General features: G+C 46.7%; 1 protein-coding gene across 1 annotated transcript in view; it reads right to left on the minus strand.

Annotated features, from left to right (window-relative positions):
* Positions 1-2945: 2945 nt before the first annotated feature.
* Positions 2946-18860, minus strand: part of LOC126145508 (uncharacterized) — a 65486-nt gene continuing 49571 nt past the window's right edge. Inside the window, exon 3 of the mRNA XM_049915566.1 lies at positions 2946-3432. Coding sequence (XP_049771523.1) covers positions 2946-3432 — 487 coding nt within the window. The remainder of the gene's footprint in view (positions 3433-18860) is intronic.

The raw sequence follows: 18860 nt of genomic DNA on the forward strand, positions 1-18860 counted from the left end.
TCACGTGTCTGTGAGTGTTACAGCAAAATGGTTGAGCACATGTTTGCAGAATTCACTGACATGAACCTTTGGACCGGCTAAGGTCACGGTATCGGAGGAGCTGCTTCGCCTTCTCCACAATGTCTGACTTCATTGCTTACCCTTTCCGCCAAATTTACGCGACGGTCTCGAGAAAGGGTACCTTCTCCGTCAGCAGGCGTAACTCTTGTGTTCCAAGGAGACGCCGCATATCCGAATCGGAACAGGCGCTACTGTATCATGTTGAAAAGAACCAGTCAACAAGTACAAGAGCAATTTCTCTGGCTTGGGTTCCAGTTCAAAATATTATCCACTCACTCCCCTCTACAAATCCTATAAGTCTGTAACGGAAATGTACTAACACACTGTATACATCATTCTCACATGGTCCACACCCATTGGCTCAACGTATACCTGTATGGATTCTACACTGGGAGCTAGTGATTTTTGTTTCATTAGTGTTGGGTGGGCTGGCAGCAGAGAAAAAACGCTCTTCAGCCAAAAGTTATAAAAATTTTATTTAAAAATGGTTAAAACATATAAAAGGTGACAATAACAAATGATTTTGCAAAAAATACGTAGGTGGACGACAGTGACAGTTTTTCGATAAAAACAAGTGACACTAAACAAAGGTTTGTAAAATACACATAGATGAAAGTACTGATGGTTTTTAAAACTCGTTTGACATTTTATATTACAGTTAAAATACAGTCACTCTTAAACGTGAATGATGGCTAGGGGTCATGTGAACAAGTTGTCATGATGAAGGTGTGATGATGAGTAAGACTATGGGGCTGTGTGGAACTGCAAGGAGTGACCAGAAGTGAGCAAGGTGGTTCAAGGGGAAAAGAGAAAGTTGGAGGATGGTCTGAGGTGGAGCGCTGTGATTAGGGTGTATCTTGGGACGGATTTCATAGTTGTAGAGTGGGAGTTGGTTAAACCTCCAGCAGGAGGGGATGGATAAGCCATCGAGGTGCACAGAAGGTGGAATATGGATATAGTGGCGCAGCTGGGTACCTGCACTGGTGATTAGTGGATGGGAAATTGGATGCTGAGACTGGGTTTTGTGATTAACATATGGAATCCGAAGGTTCTCTAGGAAGAGAAGAAGGTGTGGGGAAATGGATGAGTTGGTACAGGATGCGAGTTTGGGAAGGTAGGCAGATGTGGAAGGTGAGGTGGATTGTGTGTCTTTCCACGATTTCAAGGGACTTACAGAAATTAAGCGAGGTGGAGATCCAGGCAACATTAGCGTAGGTTAGGATGGTGTGGATGAGGGATCTATAGGTGATGTTAGTGCTAGAAGGATGTAGGCCCCAAGTGCGCCCTGATAGTAGTTTTAGTCGATTTCGGGCTTTGTGTTGGATGGTAAGGAGATGTGGTTTGTATATTAGTTTTCTGTCGATAGTTAATTCTTACACACTTTGCTGTGTTAGTTAAAGGGATGAGTTGGTTGTAGATGGAATGATGGAAATCTGGACGATGGAAACGTCGAGTGGTATGACCCGAGATGGTGGCCTGGCTTTTCTGCCGGTTTAGTTGAAGTTTCCACGTATTACATCAGTCAAGTAGGAGATTCAGGGCTGTTGGAGGGAGACATGAGAGAGTTGAAGGGTATGATGAGTGGTTAGGTAGGCAGTGCCATCAGCATATTGCAGGAGTTACATTGGGGGCGTAAGGGGGCGTGGTCTCCTGACCTTCATTTCTTACATATACCGACCTCACCACCGTATTCTGCATATCAAGATGTTTCATTCGAGCCCAAACTCGATAGGGTAGAGTCAATTTTACAAAAAAAATGGCTCTGAGCACTATGCGACTTAACTTCTGAGGGCATCAGTCGCCTAGAACTTAGAACTAATTAAACCTAACTAAGCTAAGGACATCACACACATCCATGCCCGAGGCAGGATTCGAACCTGCGACCGGAGCGGTCGTTCGGTTCCAGACTGTAGCGCCTAGAACCGCACGGCCACTCCGGCCGGCGGTCAATTTTACATATATCCATTTAATCGATATCCAAATCTAATAAATAAATCGAAAGTGTACACCGAGATTAAAAAGTCGAGGCTGGCGTACACAAACATTCAAGACACGATAGCCACAGGAGTGTTTGTTCGGCGGAGGCAACCAGCCCGCTGTAAAGTCCGTAGGAGGGTGAGTTAGCACGCAGCTGCGCCGACCGGCCGACCAGCCACGGACCAAAACAGTTTTTGCCAGCGAAAAGGGATAATGGCCTGCTTGTTCACCTTAAAAGCAAAACCTGCTGTATTGTTTGGGGGCTGTATTGTATGGAAGAGCCCCAGCATACTCATTTTTTTGATGGACCTAGTGCGGAGTTTTAGAGTTCTCACAAGTGGACAGTAAATGCCTAACACAGGCGTTATATATTTCTGGATTGGTCGGCTTAGCCATTCTCCCGTTTGTAAGAGTAATGCTGATTGGTGGACTATTTCTGATGCAATGAGAGGGAGGAGTGAGGGAAATACAGCAGATGATACACCCTTTCGATTTTTGCGTGGAAGGAAGTTGTGTGATTCTTGGAGCACGGAATGAGTACATGGAGGAAGAATGGGACCGTCGTAATAGAGATTTGGGAGTGAGATACGGTTGTAAATGGCATCCGAGATGGTATGTTTGGATGTCATCAGGATTTTGAAAACTGGAATCACAACTTTCGATTAGTGAGAGCGACACTACATACAATATAAATTTGACGTCGGCTACAAACACTGTTACTGTGTCTGGCATCTTTTATTATAAATAACACCAAACTACTGCGCATGTCACTGTGTGGTCCTTGAACAGTGTCAGTTGCTATCAAACGTGACCACTTCAAAATGGCAAAATGCTGATATTGGAATAGCGCATTATAAAAAATAGCCCTCGAGCGCTCAGTCGATGATCGATCAGTAAGTGACGGGAGCCTAGCAGCACTTGCAGCGTCCGTAGAGCTTCACGTTGGCCGCGATCAGCACCAGCCAGACCATAAAGTTGAGCCACGAGCTGATGATGGCGGTCAGGAGCGCGCCGCCGGTGTCCACGGGGTCCCCGCGGTAGCGGTCCCTCTGCTCCGACAGCGGGTAGTAGTCCTCCTGCCCGACCTTGGCGAGGAAGGGCCGCGTGTGGGGCTCCACGAAGTCCATGATGTCGAAGATGGAGTCGCAGCTGAGGCGGTCGTAGACGGCGGCGGCGGCGTCCCCCACGGCGCCCAGCTCGCGCACCGCCACCTCTCGGTACTGGGAGCACGAGGCGTGGTAGCCCGCCGTGAGCGCGGCGGCCGCCGCCAGCAGCAGCAGGCAGCACAGGACTGACGTCACCAGCAGCACCAGCCACCACGCGAGGGCCATCTGCCCGCCTGCCGCCTGCGGGTCCTCCGCCGCCGACCTCGCCACTGCCACACTCCTGCCGCTCCTGCGAAAACGTCATCGCGCATCAGTCTCCTCCGATACTAACAAGCACTTCAGTTACTCTACGTAATACCAAAACCTTTCAACAATCCACTTCTCTGGCCCAGGCACTAGAGCCCATTTTACACGCTTCTGGTAAAAATCGGCTACTTGTTGTGGCTTCATGTCACGAGCTTGCCTGTTAATCAACTGCAGACCACACCATGAGTTGGACGGTGGCGTCAATGATAAACTGATCGTGCTTAGTTTACATTGTAGATACATTCATGCTCATAAATTAAGGATAATGCTGATACATGGTGAAACAACGCTCTGGCGGGCGGTCTGCGGGTTTAAATCACCTCGGGGTATGACCAAGGGGTGCATTTGACCTGCGGTCGTCGCACGGTGGCGCCGGCAGCAGTTCACACACGCAGAGGTGTGTTCGTGCCTGTCAGAGTACGGTGCAGCGAGTAAGTTTGCAGACGTTTTCACGCGTGCTACTGGTGACTGTGTGTTGAAAATGGCTCAAAGAACACATATTGATGACGTCTAAGGGGTACAATACTAGGGCGACTGGAGGCTGGTCAAACACAGCAGGTCGTAGCATTGGCCCTCCGTGTGCCACAAAGTGTGACGTCAAGATTATGGCAACGATTCCAGCAGACAGGAAAAGTGTCCAGGCGCTACAGTACGGGACGTCCACTGTGTACAAGACCACAAGAAGACTGATATCTCACCATCAGTGTCCGCAAATGGCCATGGAGTGCAGTAGGTAGCCTTGCTCGGGACCTTACCGCAGTCACTAAAACAGTTGCCACCAGGCACACAGTCTACAGACGACTGAACAGACACTGTTTATTCGCCCGGAGAACTGCAAGGTGCATTCCACTGGCCCCTGGTCACAGGTGAGCCCATAAAGCTTGGTATCAAGAACACAGTACATGGTCATTGGAACAGTGGTCCAAGGTTATGTTCATGGACGAATCCAGTGATTCTCGCCATGTTTTCGTCTGGCGTGAACCAGGAACCAGATACCAACCCCTTAATGTCCTTGAAAGGGACCTGTATGGTGGTCGTGGTTGGATGGTGTGGGGTGGGATTATGATTGGTGCACGTACACCCCAGCGTGTCTTTGGCAGAGGAACTGTAACAGGTCAGGTGTACCGGGACGTCATTTTGCACCAGTATATCGGCCTTTTCAGGGGTGCAGTGGGTCCCACCTTCCTGCTGATGGATGATAACGCATGTCCCCCCCCCCCCCCCCGCGGAGCTGCCCTCGTGGAGGAGTACCTCCAAACAGAAGATATCAGGCGAATGGCCTGCCTATTCTCCAGACCTAAACCCCATCGAACATGTCTGGGGTGCTCTCGGTCGACGTATCGCTGTACGTCTTCAAACCCCTGGGACACTTCAGGAGCTCCGACAGGCACTGGTGCAAGAATGGGAGGCTATACCCCAGCAGCTGCTCGACCACCTGATCCAGAGTATGCCAACGCGTTGTGCGGCCTGTGTACGTGTGCATGGTGATCATATCCCATACTGACGTCGGCGTACATGCGCAGGAAACAGTGGCGTTTTCAGAATCCTTAGTTTATGAGCATGAGTGTACATACAGACTGTACGCTCAACAAACTGCGTGTCATTAAGGAGACTGTGAATGTGTGGAAGTCTTTCCTGCGGGCTTCTCGCAGAGAATCAGTTGTCCTTTGTTGGCTCCACATTGACCATACGTGGGTCACACACGGTTACCTCCTCCGTCGCGAGGACCCACCTCAGTGTCGCTGTGGCTCCCAAATGACAGTCGTCCACCTCTTGCTGGACTGCCCACTTTTAGCCGCTCTCCGGCGAACTTTACCTTTCCCAGCACCCTACCTTCGGTGTTGGGCGACAATGCCTCAACAGCAGCTTCAGTTTTACGTTTGATTCGTGATGGTGGGTTTTATCATTTGATCTGAGTTTTAGCGCATGTCCTTTGTCCCTCTGTGTCCTCCACCTTAGGGATTTCAGGGTGGAGGTTTTAATGTGTTACAGAGTGGCTGACGTCTCCTTTTCTATTCTCATGGTCAGCCAGCCATGGTGATCTGTTTTCTTGTTTTTAGTCCCTTCTCCTTGTTTCTTGGGTCTCTCTGTGGTTTTCTTGTCCTGTTTTGTCCAGTGTAGTCTTTGTTGTCCTTCTGTCGTTCTTATGGTTCTTCCTTTCTCCTGTTATTGTGCCGCACGTCTTCTTTCTTTTCTTCTTTCCCTTAGGTAATTCTTGTACTAGGAACAAGGGACCGATGACCTCGCAGTTTGGTCCCTTCCCTCCCTCCCTCCCTCCCCCCCCTATTAAACCAACCAGCCAACACACAGACAGCGCGTATCCCTGAGTGTCGGGGTGAGACTCACGAGGAGAACACGGCAAGTGCCATAACTCGATTTCCCAGAAACGTAGCTTAGTGGAAGACGGGTCAAAATAAGCGAACACGTCTCCCGACTTATCCATGGGTATGACATCGAAGTCTTCCGCGACGGCAGTTTTGTATAAAACATTCTCGCTCTCCTTGCCGCATCAGTTCAGTGTAAAACTCGAGCTTTCGACGATTACCTCCATCGTCTTCGCCAGGAGCAACTAACTGGCAAAATTGCTGCCCTGTTGGCCTTATATAACCCATGGACAGCTTCTGATTTATAGATAATTAATGTTATCGCAGATGATGTCAACGTCTGCACTGGAGGCTCCACCGCTCCAGCCATAGCGCAAACATTGCTATGAATCACTCTGGGTCTCCTCTGCAGCGAGAGCTCGCTTCCATGCTCCGCTAAAATTATATCCGCTGACATTCCTGTTATTTTTACAGCCTTTTTAATCACAGAATCCCAGTATGTAAGAGCCAAAGTCAAAACTTTTGTTCTGTCAAACAGTATCTTATGTTAGTTTGGGAGGCTCTGATTAGCAATTGCAGATTTCACCAGTTCTCGATTTTTAATATGTTCTGGACAGCTGTCGGAAACGGCGCGGATGGGCTGACCTATGCAACTGCTTCCGCACTTAGAAGAGATGCTGTAAATCCCAAGGATCATGAGCCGGACACTGTTCTTAATAGGCGTAGGTTTTCCTCGATCTTTTTAGGAGGTCGAAAAATAGATCTTGTACATCTTATTCTCCGGACGCTACCCATCTACGTGCCTTTTAGCGGATGAATCGTTCAGGCGACGAGGAGTCGCAGCGACTAGCGTTCCTGTTTCACACTTCTGTGCCACGTATTCAAAACCCGATTAATATTTCTGTTTTTATCTTTTTTTTATTCATCTACCCATACCCGTAGAAGATTATTACTTGGATCTTTTCCAGTGTACATGGAAATAGCGTTGTCCTTATTGATCTACTAATTGTATCTCTTGGCGAATGAATTAAAAGAAAATAAATAGAAAAAAAGAAAATAACAGTAAATAAATGAGAAGATTATTTGAAATGGTTGTCGGTGAAATTAGTGTAATTTATTCATAGTCAACTGCAAACGCGAGTTTTCGGTAAAGTGATCCGTTATGTGTAGTTTGCACTGCAATTATTACCGATGCGTGAAATCTTCAGCAGCGTTAACGTCATCTCTTTCCCGAAAGAGATTCATACTCAGGAACGTCACTGGCGCAAGCCTGCATTCACGCCATGCTCGTGGTGTTCGGAATTTCTCTGATCAGTATCATCCAAGACAATGAACCAAATTTTCCTGAAGAATAAACATAAGAATAAAATATAATCATTAATACACTAGTGGAAATTGAAATAAGAACACCGTGAATTCATTGTCCCAGGAAGGAGAAACTTTATTGACACATTCCTGGGGTCAGATACATCACATGATCACACTGACAGAACCACAGGCACATAGACACAGGCAACAGAGCATGCACAATGTCGGCACTAGTACAGTGTATATCCACCTTTCGCAGCAATGCAGGGTGCTATTCTCCCATGGAGACGATCTTAGAGATGCTGGATGTAGTCCTGTGGAACGGCTTGCCATGCCACTTCCACCTGGCGCCTCAGTTGGACCAGCGTTCGTGCTGGACGTGCAGACCGCGTGAGACGACGCTTCATCCAGTCCCAAACATGCTCAATGGGGGACAGATCCGGAGATCTTGCTGGCCAGGGTAGTTGACTTACACCTTCTAGAGCACGTTGGGTGGCACGGGATACATGCGGACGTGCATTGTCCTGTTGGAACAGCAAGTTCCCTTGCCGGTCTAGGAATGGTACAACGATGGGTTCGATGACGGTTTGGATGTACCGTGCACTATTCAGTGTCCCCTCGACGATCACCAGTGGTGTACGGCCAGTGTAGGAGATCGCTCCCCACACCATGATGCCGGGTGTTGGCCCTGTGTGCCTCGGTCGTATGCAGTCCTGATTGTGGCGCTCACCTGCACGGCGCCAAACACGCATACGACCATCATTGGCACCAAGGCAGAAGCGACTCTCATCGCTGAAGACGACACGTCTCCATTCGTCCCTCCATTCACGCCTGTCGCGACACCACTGGAGGCGGGCTGCACGATGTTGGAGCGTGAGCGGAAGACGGCCTAACGGTGTGCGGGACCGTAGCCCAGCTTCATGGAGACGGTTGCGAATGGTCCTCGCCGATACCCCAGGAGCAACAGTGTCCCTAATTTGCTGGGAAGTGGCGGTGCGGTCCCCTACGGCACTGCGTAGGATCCTACGGTCTTGGCGTGCATCCGTGCGTCGCTGCGGTCCGGTCCCAGGTCGACGGGCACGTGCACCTTCCGCTGACCACTGGCGACAACATCGATGTACTGTGGAGACCTCACGCCCCACGTGTTGAGCAATTCGGCGGTACGTCCACCCGGCCTCCCGCATGCCCACTATACGCCCTCGCTCAAAGTCCGTCAACTGCACATACGGTTCACGTCCACGCTGTCGCGGCATGCTACCAGTGTTAAAGACTGCGATGGAGCTCCGTATGCCACGGCAAACTGGCTGACACTGACGGCGGCGGTGCACAAATGCTGCGCAGCTAGCGCCATTCGACGGCCAACACCGCGGTTCCTGGTGTGTCCGCTGTGCCGTGCGTGTGATCATTGCTTGTACAGCCCTCTCGCAGTGTCCGGAGCAAGTATGGTGGGTCTGACACACCGGTGTCAATGTGTTCTTTTTTCCATTTCCAGGAGTGTATAAGAACTGATATAAGAATGAAATATAAGAATGTGAGACTAAAAAGATTCTACCAGTGGAAATACCAAACACCGAGGCGACTAAAGTCTTGGAATGTCTAGCCGCGCGGGATTAGCCGAGCGGTCTGAGGCGCTGCAGTCATGGACTGTGCGGCTGGTCCCGGCGGGGGTTCGAGTCCTCCCTCGGGCATGGGTGTGTGTGTTTGTCCACAGGATAATTTAGGTTAAGTAGTGTGTAAGCTTAGGGACTGATGACCTTAGCAGTTAAGTCCCATAAGATTTCACACACACCTGAACATTTTTCTTGGGATGTCACCTAATATGTTGACGGACCTCGTTTTGCGCAACGCTGTGCAGCAACTCGATTTGTCATGGACTCGAGAAGTCGTTAGAAGCACAGAAAGCTGTCTCTACAGCCGTCCATAATTCCGAAAGCGTTACCGGTGCAGAATTTTGTGCACGAACTGACCTCTCTATTATATCCCATAAATGTTCGCTGTGATTCATGTCGGGCAATGTGGGAGTCTAAATCATTCGCTCCAATTGTCCAGAATGTTCCTCAAGCCAATTGCAAACAACTGCGTCCCGCCGACGTGTCGCATTGTCATTCATAAAAATGTCGCCGTTGTGTGGGAACAGGAAGTCCATGGACGGCTGCGAATGGTCTCCAAGTAGCCAGTGAATGAGCGGTTCAGTTTGACGAGAGGAGTCAGTCCATTCCAAGTAAACACAGCCCACACCATTATGGACCCACCATCAGCTTGCAGAGGGCCTTGCCGGCAAATTGGGTCCAAGGCTTCGTAGAATCTGTGCAGACTCGAACCCTGGTATCAGCTCTTACCAACAGAAATCGGGACTCATCTGACCAGGACACGGTTTTACTGTTGTCTAATGTCCAACCGATGTGATCGCGAGCCGAAGAAAGGCGCTGCAGGCGATGTCGTGCTCTTAGCGTGCTGTTAGGATCCAGCACGGCGTTCCGTATTACCCTCCTGAACCGACCGATTCCATATTCTGCTAACAATCATTGGATCTCGACCAATGCGAGCAGCAATGTCGGGATACGATAAACCGCGATAGGCTACAATCCGACTCTTGCACGAGGCATCACAACAACGTTTCATCAGGCAACACCGGTCGACTGGTGTTTGTGTATGAGAAATCGGTTGGAACGTAGTTAGATTAACCCTGTCCGTAGCTAGTGCCATTAATCAATAACAGTAATAAGCTGCATGTTTCAATATACGAGGACCCACTAATTATATAAGGTGGTGGGTTAGTATGTATCACACAATGTTTTCGTTGTTTTATGAGTCATTTGTATCAAAAATTGTTTCAATTGAGTTATAATGTTGTTGTTGTATCAATAAAGAGTTTTTTTTTTTTTTTTTTTTTTAATCGGTTGGAAGCTTTCCTCTTGTCAGCACGTTGTAGGTGTCTCCACCGGCGCCAACCTTGTATGAATGCTCTGAAAAGCTAATCATTAGTCTCGTTCGTCTGTTGCCATAGCCCATTAACGCCAAATTTCGCCGCTCTGTCTTAACGGATGCGTCCGTCGTACATCCCACATTGATTTTTGCGGTTATTTCATGCAGTGTTGGTTGTCTGTTAGCACTGAAAACTGCACGGAAATGCCGCTGCTCTTAGGTGTTAAGTGAGGGCCATTGGCCACTGCACTGCCTGTGGTGAGAGTTAGTGCCTGAAATTTGGTATTCTCGCCACTGTCTTGACACTGTGGATATTGAATTCTCTAACGATTTCCGAAATGTAATGTCCCATGCGTCTAACTCCAACTACCATTCCGTGTTCAAAATCTGTTACTTCCCGTCGTGAGGCCATAATCAAGTCGGAAACCTTTTCACATGAATCACCTGCGTACAAATGACAGATTCGCCAATGTACTGCCCTTTTACAGCTTGCGTACACGACAGTACCGCCATCTGTGTATGTGCATATCGCTGACCCAAGATTTCCGTCAGCTCAATGTACATTATATACGTAAAAGTATACACTTATTGTGAAACCCAGTTGTAATTTTACTGTTAATATACCGCCCTTGTATCCCTCAGTTTGATAAGAGACATTCGTGTAGTAACCTTCTACGGACATGGGTAGATAAATGAAAGTAATAATCGGATTTCGAACACGGGGCGCAAAAAGTCAGAGGCCTATAGGACTAGCCACTGCGCCACTATTTCGGCTGAGAATAGTGCGCGTTAGAAGGCATCTAAATTACGTCAAAACTTACACCATCGTTTCCCCGACACGCCCGGATATCTACGGGTAAGCCGAGACTCGTTTCCGCTTACTTTGACTCCTCTATTACTGAGTGAAGTTTCAGTGAAATTGGGCGATGGCACTTGCCGTGTTCTCTTCGTCAGTTCACAACAATTAAAGTGAACGTCTCTTGCTATATCGAAGGCGACAGGAGCTGTCTGTCGACGTTCGTGATCATCTTTGGCGTGGTTAAAACAATAACAATGTTTCAGAGATACACGTCGGCTGAAGAACTTACACTACTGGCCATTAAAATTGCTACACCAAGAAGAAATGCAGATGATAAACGGGTATTCATTGGACAAATATATTATACTAGAACTGACATGTGATTACATTTTCACGCAATTTGGGTGCATGGATCCTGAGAAATCGGTAACAAGAACAACCACCTCTGGCCGTGATAACGGCCTTGATACGCCTGGGCATTGACTCAAACAGAGCTTGGATGGTGTGTACAGGTAAAGCTTCCCACGCAGCTTCAACACGGTACCACAGTTCATCAAGAGTAGTGACTGGTGTATTGTGACGAGCCAATTGCTCGGCGACCATTGACCAGACGTTTTCAATTGTTAATAGATCTGGAGAATGTGCTGGCCAGGGCAGCAGCCGAACATTTACTGTATCCAGAAAGGGCCGTACAGGACATGCAACATGCGGTCGTGCATTATCCTGCTGAAATGTAGGGTTTCGCAGGGATCGATTGAAGAGTAGAGCCACGGGTCGTAAGACATCTGAAATGTAACACCCATTGTTCAAAGTGCCGTCAATGCGAACAAGAAGTGACCGAGACGTGTAACCAATGGCACCCCATCCCATCACGCCGGGTGATACGCCAGTATGGCGATGACGAATACACACTTCCAATGTGCGGTCGCCAAACACGGATGCGACCATCATGATGGTGTAAACAGAACCTGGATTCATCCGAAAAAAATGACGTTTTGCCATTCGTGCACCCAGGTTCGTCGCAGGCGCTCCTGCCTGTGATGCAGCGTCAAGGGTAACCGCAGCCATGGTCTCCGAGGTGATAGTCCATGCTGCTGCAAACGTCGTTGAACTGTTCGTGCAGATGGTTGTTGTCTTGCAAACGTCCCCATCTGTTGACTCAGGGATCGAGACGTGGGTGCATGATCCGTTAGAGCCATGCAGATAAGATGCCTGTCATCTCGACTGCTAGTGATACGAGGCCGTTGGGATCCAGCACGGCGTTCCGTATTACCCTCCTGAACCGACCGATTCCATATTCTGCTAACAATCATTGGATCTCGACCAATGCGAGCAGCAATGTCGCGATACGATAAACCGCGATAGGCTACAATCCGACTCTTGCACGAGGCATCACAACAACGTTTCATCAGGCAACGCCGGTCAACTGCTGTTTGTGTATGAGAAATCGGTTGGAAGCTTTCCTCTTGTCAGCACGTTGTAGGTGTCGCTACCGGCGCCAACCTTGTGTGAATCCTCTGAAAACCTAATCATTTGCATATCACAACATCCTCTTCCTGTCGGTTAAATTTCGCGTCTGTAGCACCTCATCTTCGTGGTGTAGCAATTTTAATGACCAGTAGTGTAGGAGACGAGTTACACAATTTCGTCGTTTCCAGTTGAAGCTCGTATTTGGTGGTTTTTATAGAATAACTAATATCCTGTGAATAAATGCTGCTTCAAAACACAAGCACATTTGGATTTGTAGAAAATACGTCGGTTTTGGTACAATTTGTCGTAACAAAACTACGAAAAACGTCGGTGGGACCTGTGTTTTTTCAGATGTATTCTATGTTCAGATAACTAATGCAGCTGGGTGACATCACACACACACACACACACACACACACGCTCACACACACACACACACAGTTAACACTAGCGCCATCACACAATGAAAGATTCCCAATGACAGAAGTTATCGATAGTGAAAAATACCAAACAACGGGTGAGGCAGCATTAATTCTGTCCCTCTGTTTTTTGACACGGGAGGGAGCAGGATTCTATGCAGAATTTAAGGAAAAACTCCATCTGTATTCACAAGGTCACTTTCTAATTTAATTTCAATTGCTCCCTCAATAACACTTTCCCAGTCATAGAAGTACATGCCAGAATCTCCGATATATGTTCCACAGAATGACCGCTCCCAAGACAACGTTCTGCAACAGCCGATTTGCTGGGCTGCTGTAAATGTGTGTGACACTAGTTCTCAGTGCACCGGTCCTCCATGGTCCTGGTAGTCTACCAGTACACGAAATGCCACAACCGCAAGGAATACGGTAGATACATGCCTTACACAAGCCAAGATCACCCCTCACTTGTCGCACGGTTGGTCGATAGCGCAGCGCCTGTCTGATATGTATTTCATTGTATCCATTCCGGCGAAAGGTGACCGCAAGAGGACTAACTGAGTTGGCAAACTCTCAAGAGTCTGAAATGACGTGAACCGAGATAGGGAGTACCCACTCACGACGACCGGGATCGTGAAACTGTCAGCCTGTAGGTACAAGTCAGTGCGACCAGGGCTCCTGCAAACATTATGTCCCAACTTTCCATCAACCTTCCCCGTGACCAACGCATCAACGAAGGGAAGGCACCCATCCCTTTCTACCTCCATTGTGAAAAGAATATTCGGGTTAACTGAATTCAGGTGCTCTAAAAAGTCGTTCAAATTGTCGACGGTTGTCGACGACGTCAACTGGCTGCATTCCCGCCGTTAAGTTATTTGAACGTCATCTTGTTAAGGAGCAGCGGCGGAAAGGCCGAGCGGTTAGGGGCGTCATGTCACTGATTGCGCGGCCGGTCCCACCCGAGTTTCGAATCCTGATGATGATGATGATGATGTTTGGTTTGTGGGGCGCTCAACTGCGTGGTTATCAGCGCCCGTACAATTACCCAATCTTTGCTCAGTCCAATGTCGCCACTTTCCTGGATGATGATGAAATGATGAGGACAACACAAACACCCAGGCATCTCGAGGCAGGTGAAAATCCCTGACCCCGCCGGGAATCGAACCCGGGCCCCCGTACTCGGGATTTCGAATCCTCCCGCGGGCTTGCGTGTGTGTGTTGTTCTTACAAGGGAACCTCCCCATCGCACCCCCCTCAGATTTAGTTATAAGTTGGCACAGTGGATAGGCCTTGAAAATCTGATCACAGATCAATCGAGAAAACAGGAAGAAGTTGTGTGGAACTATGAAAAAAATTACTAAAATAAACAAACTGAGCAAGCCGGCACGGTAGCTCAGCGTGTTCGGTCAGAGAGCCGGTTGGCCTCTGTAATAAAAAACTGACTGCAAGGATCAACCATCGAACTTGAACAGGATGTCTTGAGACGTCCGCAACGACCAAACACGACGATCAATAACGAAAAAAAAAAAAACAAAAAACAAAAAAAAGGTCCTTGGTTCATAGCTGAAAATTTTAACTTCTTTATTTTCGCAAAGTTATGATCTGTCCATTCGTTCATTGAGGTCTCTGTTCACTGTAATAAGTTTAGTGTCTGTGTTTTGCGACCGCGCTGCAAAACCGTGCGATTAGTAGATAAAAGGACGTGCCTCTCCAATGGGAACCGAAAACATTTGATCGCAAGGTCATATGTCAACCGATTCCTCCACAGGAAAACACGTCTGATATATTCTATACGACACTGGTGACGGCATGTGCGTCACATGACTGGAATATGTTGTCGACCCACCTAATTTGTACACTTGGCGAATGGGTAAAAAAATTCTTCCACCTTGCCCGATTTAGGTTTTCTTGTGGATGTGATAATCACTCCCAAAAAAGTGATGAAAACATAAGAGTTTGTCACATAAACTGAAAATATAAAATTAAGCTTTTCACTCGAGGGAAGACTTGAACCTAGGACCTCTCGTTCCGTAGCTCATCTCGCTAACCACGGGACCACGGCGCTCCTGAGCTCCCACTGTCCTTGATGTTGCATATCTTCGGATGGACTACTCAGTTTGTATATTTTACTAATTTTTTTCACAGTTCCACACAACTTCTTCCTGTTTTCTCGATTGATCTGTGTTCAGATTGTCAAGGCCTATCCACTGTGCCAACTTATAACTAAATCTGAGGGGGGTGCGATGGGGAGGATCCCTTGTCAGCATAAGTTAGTTTAAGTAGTGTGTAAGTCTAGGGACCGATGAACTCAGCAGTTTGGTCCCTTAGAATCTGAGACACATTTGAACATTTTTGTTGTTAAGGAATTTTCGTATTTGTTATTTTCGTATTATAGCTTGTGTGTTACGAAATTCCGCCGTTTCAAGGCAACGCCACATTGAAAATTTATCAAAAAATGGTTCAAATGGCTCTGAAGACTATGGGACTTAACTTTTAAGGTCATCAGTCCCCTAGAACTTAGAACTAATTAAACCTAACTAACCTAAAGACATCACACACATCCATGCCCGAGGCAGGATTCGAACCTGCGGCCGTAGCGGTGGCGCGGTTCCAGACTGTAGCGCTTACAACCCCTCGGCCACCCCGGCCGGCGAAAATTTATCAAAAACGCGTTCTTGGTTATTTATTTATCTATTTATTTGTTTATTGTTCCGTGGGACCACATTAACGAGAAGTCTCCATGGTTATGGAACGAGTCAATACGTGAAATTATATCACGATAGTGGAAACAGATAAAATGAAATATAAGAAACATATTCAGGCGACAGTTCGTAAGTTTAAATAAAGAAAATCACTGGAATTTGCTTAATTTTTCAGCTCTTCCAGGAGCTCCTCGACAGAATAGAAGGAGTGAGCCAAGAGGAAACTCTTTAGTTTAGACTTAAAAGTGTTTGGGCTACTGCTAAGATTTTTGAGTTCTTGTGGTAGCTTATTGAAAATGGATGCAGCAGAATACTGCACTCCTTTCTGCACAAGAGTCAAGGAAGTGCATTCCACATGCAGATTTGATTTCTGCCTAGTATTAACTGAGTGAAAGCTGCTAACTCTTGGGAATAAGCTAATATTGCTAACAACAAACGACATTAAAGAAAGTATATACTGTGAGGGCAATGTCAGAATTCCCAGACTATTGAATAGGGGTCGACAAGAGGTTCTCGAACTTACACCACACATAGTTCGAACAGCCCGTTTTTGAGCCAAAAATACCCTTTTTGAATCAGAAGAATTACCCCAAAAAATAATACCATATGACATAAGCGTATGAAAATATGCGAAGTAGACTACTTTTCGTGTTGAACTGTCACTTATTTCAGGTACTGTTCTAATGGTAAATAAAGCAGCATTTAGTTTCTGAACAAGATCCTGAACATGGGCTTTCCACAACAGCTTACTATCTATCCGAACGCCTAGGAACTTGAACTGATCCGTCTCGCTTATAATATGCCCGTCTGTCTGATCAAAATATCGGTTCTTGTTGAATTGTGAGTTAGAAACTGTAAAAACTGAGTCTTACTGTGATTTAGCATCAAATTATTTTCCACAAGCCACGAACTTATTTCATGAACTACATTATTTGATACTGTTTCAGTATTACACACAAGATCCTTCACTACCTGGTGTCATCAGCAAACAGAAATATTTTTGAATCACCTGTAATACTAGAATAATTGTTGTAATTAATTGTCAGATAACGACATCTTGGCGGTTAAAGCTTTCATGACATTTAAGGTAAAAGACACGGTCGAAAGTTGTCAAAATGGAGTTAGGAAATGTAAACCAGCTGGCTCACGTCCTACTAGTTTCAAATTTATTTTTATTTACCTTGGCGTTTTTAAAAAATTCTGGGACTTTGTTATCAGTTGAATACAAGTATGTTCTGCAGTATTCGGTGACATGTGCCTATAAGAGTGCTCTCCCTCCCCCCCCCCCCCCCCTACTCTCTCTCTCTCTCTCTCAGAAGTGAACTATCATTGTCAATAATTTACAACTTAATCATGAAACACGAAATGTAGATAAATATTCAGAACACACTCATCATCTGATAAAATGAATTACCACTAAGAATAAAATGCATAGCAAGGAGTGTCACATTTGAAAGAGAATTAAAAGATAATTTATACTCGGACGTCTATAAAAAATAGAAGCAAGTTAATTTTGGAGACTTCTTTCCCAAACAAAAACGTCTTCATTAAAGTACATATGCAGACGAAATGTAACCTAGTGTCGGTGCAGGAATGTTTCTGCTGCTGTTTTTTTCTCGTTGTTTTTTAATTACTTTCATGTGCAACGTGAGAAATTTGTTTTTCTCACGCAACCAGCGCACTTATTTACTACTAGCCGAGTACCCGGCGTAGTTCGGGTGGATGTAGGAGATTCCAATTCGGTTTTACAGAGAGTACTCTACTGCATTTGCTCCTTACTTAGCTTGCATTTATCGCGAATCTCCTGCCCCGAGCGACTGGAAAAAAGCGCAGGTGACACCTGTATATAAGAAGGGTAGAAGGACGTATCCTCAAAATTACAGACCAACTATCCTTAACATCGGTTTGTTGCAGGATTCTCGAACATATTCTCAGTTCGAATATAATGAATTTCCTTGATACAGAGAAGTTGCTGTCCATGCATCAGCACGGCTTTAGAAAGCATCGCTCCTGCGAAACGCGACTCGCCCTTTTTTCACATGATATCTTGCGAACCATGGATGAAGGGTATCAGACGGATGCCATATTCCTTGACTTCCGGAAAGCGTTTGACTCGGTGCCCCACTGCAGACTCCTAGCTAAGGTACGAGCACATGGGAATGCTTCGCAAATATGTGAGTGGGTCGAAGACTTCTTAATTAATAGAACCCAGTGTGTTGTCCTCGATGGTGAGTGTTCATCGGAGGTGAGGGTATCATCTGGAGTGCCCCAGGGAAGTGTGGTAGGTCCGCTGTTGTTTTCTATCTACATAAATTATCTTTTGGATAGGGTGGATAGCAATGTGCGGCTGTTTGCTGATGATGCTGTGGTGTACGGGAAGGTGTCGTCGTTGAGTGACTGTAGGAGGATACAAGATGACTTGGACAGGATTTGTGATTGGTGTAAAGAATGGCAGCTAACTCTAAATATAGATAAATGTAAATTAATGCAGATGAATAGGAAAAAGAATCCCGTAATGCTTGAATACTCCATTAGCGGTGTAGCGCTTTACACAGTTACGTCGATTAAATATTTGGGCGTAACATTGCAGAGCGATATGAAGTGGGACAAGCACGTAATGGCAGTTGTGGGGAAGGCGGATAGTCGTCTTCGGTTCATTGGTAGAATTTTAGGAAGATGTGGTTCATCTGTAAAGGAGACCGCTTATAAAACACTAATACGACCTATTCTTGAGTACTGCTCGAGCGTTTGGGATCCCTATCAGGTCGGATTGAGGGAGGACATAGAGGCAACTCAGAGGCGGGCTCCTAGATTTGTTACTGGTAGGTTTGATCATCACGCGAGTGTTACGGAAATGCTTCAGGAACTCGGGTGGGAGCCTGTAGAGGAGAGGAGGCGTTCTTTTCGTGAATCGCTACTGAGGAAATTTAGAGAACCAGCATTTGAGGCTGATTGCAGTACAATTTTACTGCCGCCAACTTACATTTCGCGGAAAGACCACAAAGATAAGATAAGAGAGATTAGGGCTCGTACAGAGGCATATAGGCAGTCATTTTTCCCTCGTTCTGTTTGGGAGTGGAACAGGGAGACAAGATGCTAGTTGTGGTAACAGGTACCCTCCGCCACCGTATGGTGGATTGCGCAGTGTGTATGTAGATGTAGATGTAGAATATTTATTTTAGTTATATTTGTCAGTGTCCCCTCCCCCTCTGTCCACCTCCTGCAACCCTATTCTCTATCCATCTCCTCTTCCCCTCTCCCGTCCATCTTCTACAACGTCTCTTTCTTTCCACCTCCCCCTCCCCCTCTCTCTATCTCCTTCTCTTTCGTTTCTATTTCCATCCCCTCCGATTCTCTTTCTCCAATTACCCCTCCCCCTCCCTCTGTGCCACATAATTACATATTTTTTTAGGTACATTCAGCGGCATATGTGGATACTTTGAGCTAAATGGTTCAAATGACTC

The sequence above is a fragment of the Schistocerca cancellata genome, chromosome 1, assembly GCF_023864275.1.
Source record: "Schistocerca cancellata isolate TAMUIC-IGC-003103 chromosome 1, iqSchCanc2.1, whole genome shotgun sequence".
NCBI lineage: Eukaryota > Metazoa > Arthropoda > Insecta > Orthoptera > Acrididae > Schistocerca > Schistocerca cancellata.